The 4,294-nt window shown below is 49.9% G+C and overlaps 1 protein-coding gene across 1 annotated transcript in view; it reads left to right on the top strand.

Annotated features, from left to right (window-relative positions):
* Positions 1-516: 516 nt before the first annotated feature.
* Positions 517-4,294, top strand: part of GALNT5 (polypeptide N-acetylgalactosaminyltransferase 5) — a 15,836-nt gene continuing 12,058 nt past the window's right edge. The window contains exon 1 of the mRNA XM_029962182.1: positions 517-596. Within this exon, the coding sequence (XP_029818042.1) occupies positions 517-596 (80 nt within the window). The remainder of the gene's footprint in view (positions 597-4,294) is intronic.

The raw sequence follows: 4,294 nt of genomic DNA, 5'->3' as shown, positions 1-4,294 counted from the left end.
GACAAAGGCACCACCCTGCAGTGGGGAACATGGCCCTTCTCCCCACCATGCACGGAACAAGAGGGGTGTCCCAGGCTGCACAGGGACCCCTGTGCCCCTCAGACCCTGAGATCCTCCCCCAGACTCCTCCATGTCCTGCGAGGGAAGCCAGGCTGGTGCTGGTGCATCCTGTCACTGGGGGGGGAGTGGTGTGTGCAGCCCAGCCCTTGTCTAGGGCTCGGGGGCTCTGCCCAAGCAGAGTAACCAGCTTCCAGACTTTTCTATCCTGGCTCCTGGACCATAGGAAGGAAATCCCAGGGTTGTGTCAAGAGAAGGAACAAACCCAGCAGTGTGCCATGGGCTGGAGGAAGCGGCTGCAAACCCATTCGCTTCGGTATCACCGGGTGCTGTAGAGCTGAGCTGGGAGTCCCCACACCCACCACAGCTTTTCACCACCCCTGACCCGGGGAGACCAAACCCACAAGAGCTGCCAAACCCAGAGCTGTCCCTGAGCAGCCCTGGGGACACTGCCAGGGCATGGCAAGGCTGTGTGGAAATGATGCTCTTCAAGGCCATGAGGAAGAGGAGGAGGATGTGGAGACTGATGTGGGATGCAGGTGAGTGAGGCAAGGTCAAGGTCTGCAGGAGGGCCTGGCACTGGAGCCAGGGGAGGACATCCAGAGCTGGGCCCTGCTCCAAACATCCAGTGCTCGGCCGACAACTTGACAAATTTAGTTTAACTGTTTTGATGTAATAATGTAATTAGGTAAAAGGGTTCAGCAACCAATTGCATTTCACTAATTTCAACCATCTGCTTCAACACTTGTTCTATGTGTGCCAGACTTCAGTGTCTTTCTCTAATAGTAATTAATGAAACTGTTAATAAGCTACATATATCATATTATGCTGCAATAATTTATCAAAGGATAATGTTATGAGGCAAATTCTATATAACAATTATAGAAAATGGCTTGCATTACTAAATGCTGAACACTGCTCACGAGTTTCTTTACTCTTCCCTTCTTAATGAATTCCCTAATTAATTTAATGCATACTTTATGCATAATTTGAAATTTAAAAACATCGCTGGGTCAGGTTTTAACCATCCTCTTTTGCATGCTGTCTGCTTCTACAAGACACATATTAGCAAAACATGACCTCTATGCAAATCAGGGTGCCCGCTGCTATTCCCATTCCCGGCCCTGGTGACGGCACTCCGGAGCACTCCCTCTGTGCCGGAGCACACGGAATGCTGGCGGATCCACCGCAGCCACAGTCAGTCGGGGTCACTGTTTATAACGAAACCCAAACGTGAGCAGCTATTCTAGTCTTCGGTTACGTAACCAGCCCCATTTTGGGGAGGGCTGCTCTCACTCCAGGAGTGCAGCTCTGTGCACACCGACACCGAACACGGGGCATCGCTGCCCTCGCCCGCCCCGGATAAGGAGGGCGGCTTAAAAATCCAGAAACCTTTCAAAAGAGAAATGCGAACTTTAGTTTCTTCATCTTCAGATTTTTTAAGCACACAATTGCCCAGTATTCCCCAGTTTTCCGCCTCTACAGCTTTGTGGTTTTCCTGCAGAACACAACCACAAACTTTTCTTCCAAAGGCAAAGTTTCCATTTTCATTCCCATCTGACTGGGTGGAGGCTTCCAAAACACCCCCAAATACCCAACTGGAGAGCAAACTTCCAGGGTACTCCAAGTCCAGCGTTTCCTAGTGTTTTACTGGCTGAATTTCCATAGTCAGAGAAATCAGATATCCCCCCTGGAAGTTACAGTCGGTAATGTACGGGGTGGGCTGGCAGTGGAGGTGAAACTCCTCTGCCGGAGAGTTACACAGGAACCAGGTCTTGAGTCAAGTTTTGGGGCTTATTTGTGATTTGTCAACACACTGTAGGACACATCTGTGTTTACACAGTGCACAGATCTACTCCTTACCCAGAGCACACACCTACTCCTTCATCCCATCAGCAGCGTGTACCTGGGAAGTGAGTTAAGGGGAATGGGGAGCCGTGTGGAGGAACAGGCTCCTGGCCACGCAGAGCCAGGCCTTGTTTCTGCAGCACAGACACTTGCTGCCACACCAGTAATGGACTCTGCCCACACCACAGGGAAAGCAGAACACTGGGTAACTCCAGAGGTTTGGGTTCCTGGCACTGCAGTGCTGCCTGGGAGGCAAATCTGTGCCCCGTCATCCAGGATGCTGGGGATGGCTTTGTGCTGGCCAAGGACTGAGACCTTCTGTGCTGCTGCCCGTAAACACAACCTCATCTCCAGCATCAAATGGGCAAAGAAAATCCTTCCCAGAGATAATAAACACCTGGTATGAAGAATTAAGAAAATACACTATAATATGGAGGTAATTAAGTAACCAAGCAACTAAGATACAGCAGAAGCTGCCCTGTGGCAAGAGGAAGAGTGGGATGATTTTCACCATTTTCTGCTATTTTCAGCCAAAAGAGCCCTTGTATTCTGTGTGGTGGGATCAGCCACATGTGTCTAATCCTGCCCTTTGAGGACCACGGCATTGTCTTCAACTCTATGCAGTCTCTCATTCTGGGAACAGGTTGCCCAGAGAAGCTGTGGCTGCTCCATCCCTAGAAGTGTCCAAGGACAGGTTAGACAGGGCTTGAAGCAATCTGGGACAGTGGAAGTTTTCCCTGCCAATGGCAGGATGGTGGACCTTTAAAGTCTCTTTTAACCCAAACCACTCTGATTTTATGATTCTTATGCTCCAGAGAAGAAATACAATTTACCAAGTCAGCCAGGCTTTACGAAGAGGTAATTCCTTCACAAATTATCTTTGGATAAGATATTATTTACATTACTAAAATATTACATAGAGACCTAGAGTGAAGTATTATACCGTTGCCTCATCTTCTGGGACACTTCTGGCTGGAAAAAGTGTTAGTTTTCATCTTCAAGCAAGCTTGCTTCTGTGCTTTTCCATCTGACATGTCAGATTATTTTAATGATGGAGTACTTGATTAAATTAATTCCTCCCTACAAAAGCAGCTGTCTTGTGTCACAGAATCTGTTCAGCTATCTGGAACATTTGTACTTGCCAGGGAGGAGAGCCAAGGCGCAGAGTGAGCAGAGGGAATGCCTGACCGGACCGAAACGGGGATGACTTTGTCACGTGCGTGAGGGGGAAGCCGAAGCTCAGGGGGACATCTGAGGTCTGTCCCCGCCCTGGCAGGGCTGAACCTTGCACCCAGAGATTAGGGAAGATGCTGCTGGCCTTGGCCATCAGCACAGAACACACTTCCAGCAGCTCCTGGGGAGCCAGGTCGGGAGGGCTCAGTGCCAGGTACTGCAGAGTCCCCTGGGCTGGCTCTGGGGGTCACACGGAGCCAACCCCAGAGCACAGCCCTCGGGTGTGGTGGCAGAGGGGACCCCAGCCAGGCCTAAGCCAGTGTGGTGAATGAACCACAGGCCTTATGTGTCTCAAACTTTTATTTCTAAACCAAAGGAAATGTTCCATTTAAGTGCAGCCCTGACTCTGATCTTCCTCTCAAGCTGCTGCTCACTTTTTCCCTCTTCAGACAGTTTTTGCAATCCTATCTTTCCCTCCCTCTTACTGAGAGTCTTCAAGCACCATCCACACACACAAATCCTGCTGAAATCAGAACTGCCTCCCATGTCTGAGGGAGTTTGCTTGGCAAAGAAAGGCCTTGGAAGAACAACAGAATGGCCATTTCCTTTATTTTCCATCACACAATGTAACCATAGGCTGGGCTTTGATATCACTATGTTTTTACAGTATAAATATTAATGTAATTTTTTCCACTTATTTCTTTTCAATGTTCCTATGTGCTGCAGTGGGTTGAAGCCCTTTATTTAACAAAATCTCCTGCTTTGGGATTTAGGATACAGTGCACTACTATTACATTTATTATTACCAGAGAGCTTTAAGGGAGTTTAATAAAGCTGCAAAACACCATCTCGGGCTTTTTTCTCTTTCACTTCAGTGCCCGTACCCTAAGTTTCCAGAACTTTTCCCCACACATTACAACTGATCCTAAAGCTCCTTCACCTGGCCGTGTCAGCAGGTGCTTCGGCTGCTGGCGTGGCTGTGCAAGGTGCCCCCAGTGGCTGCCACCACAGCTGTGCGAGGTGTCCCCACTGTCGGACTGCACAGCCCTCGCATGCCAGCACTGCCAGCACAGCCAGAACACATGGCCCAGCCTGGACAGCTGGCACAGCCAGGACAGCGGGTACAGCCGGCACTGCCAGCACAGCCTGCCACGTTCCAGCCTGCGGTCCAGGGCCGGAGCAGGAGGGTGGTTCCTCGGTGGTTCCTTTCTTGGCG

This window comes from Manacus vitellinus, unplaced genomic scaffold (assembly GCF_001715985.3).
Source record: "Manacus vitellinus isolate BGI_N305 unplaced genomic scaffold, ASM171598v3 scaffold_43_pilon, whole genome shotgun sequence".
In the NCBI taxonomy this organism is placed as follows: domain Eukaryota; kingdom Metazoa; phylum Chordata; class Aves; order Passeriformes; family Pipridae; genus Manacus; species Manacus vitellinus.
The sequence above is the reverse complement of the archived record's forward strand: the minus strand, read 5'-3'. Positions and strand labels throughout refer to the sequence as shown.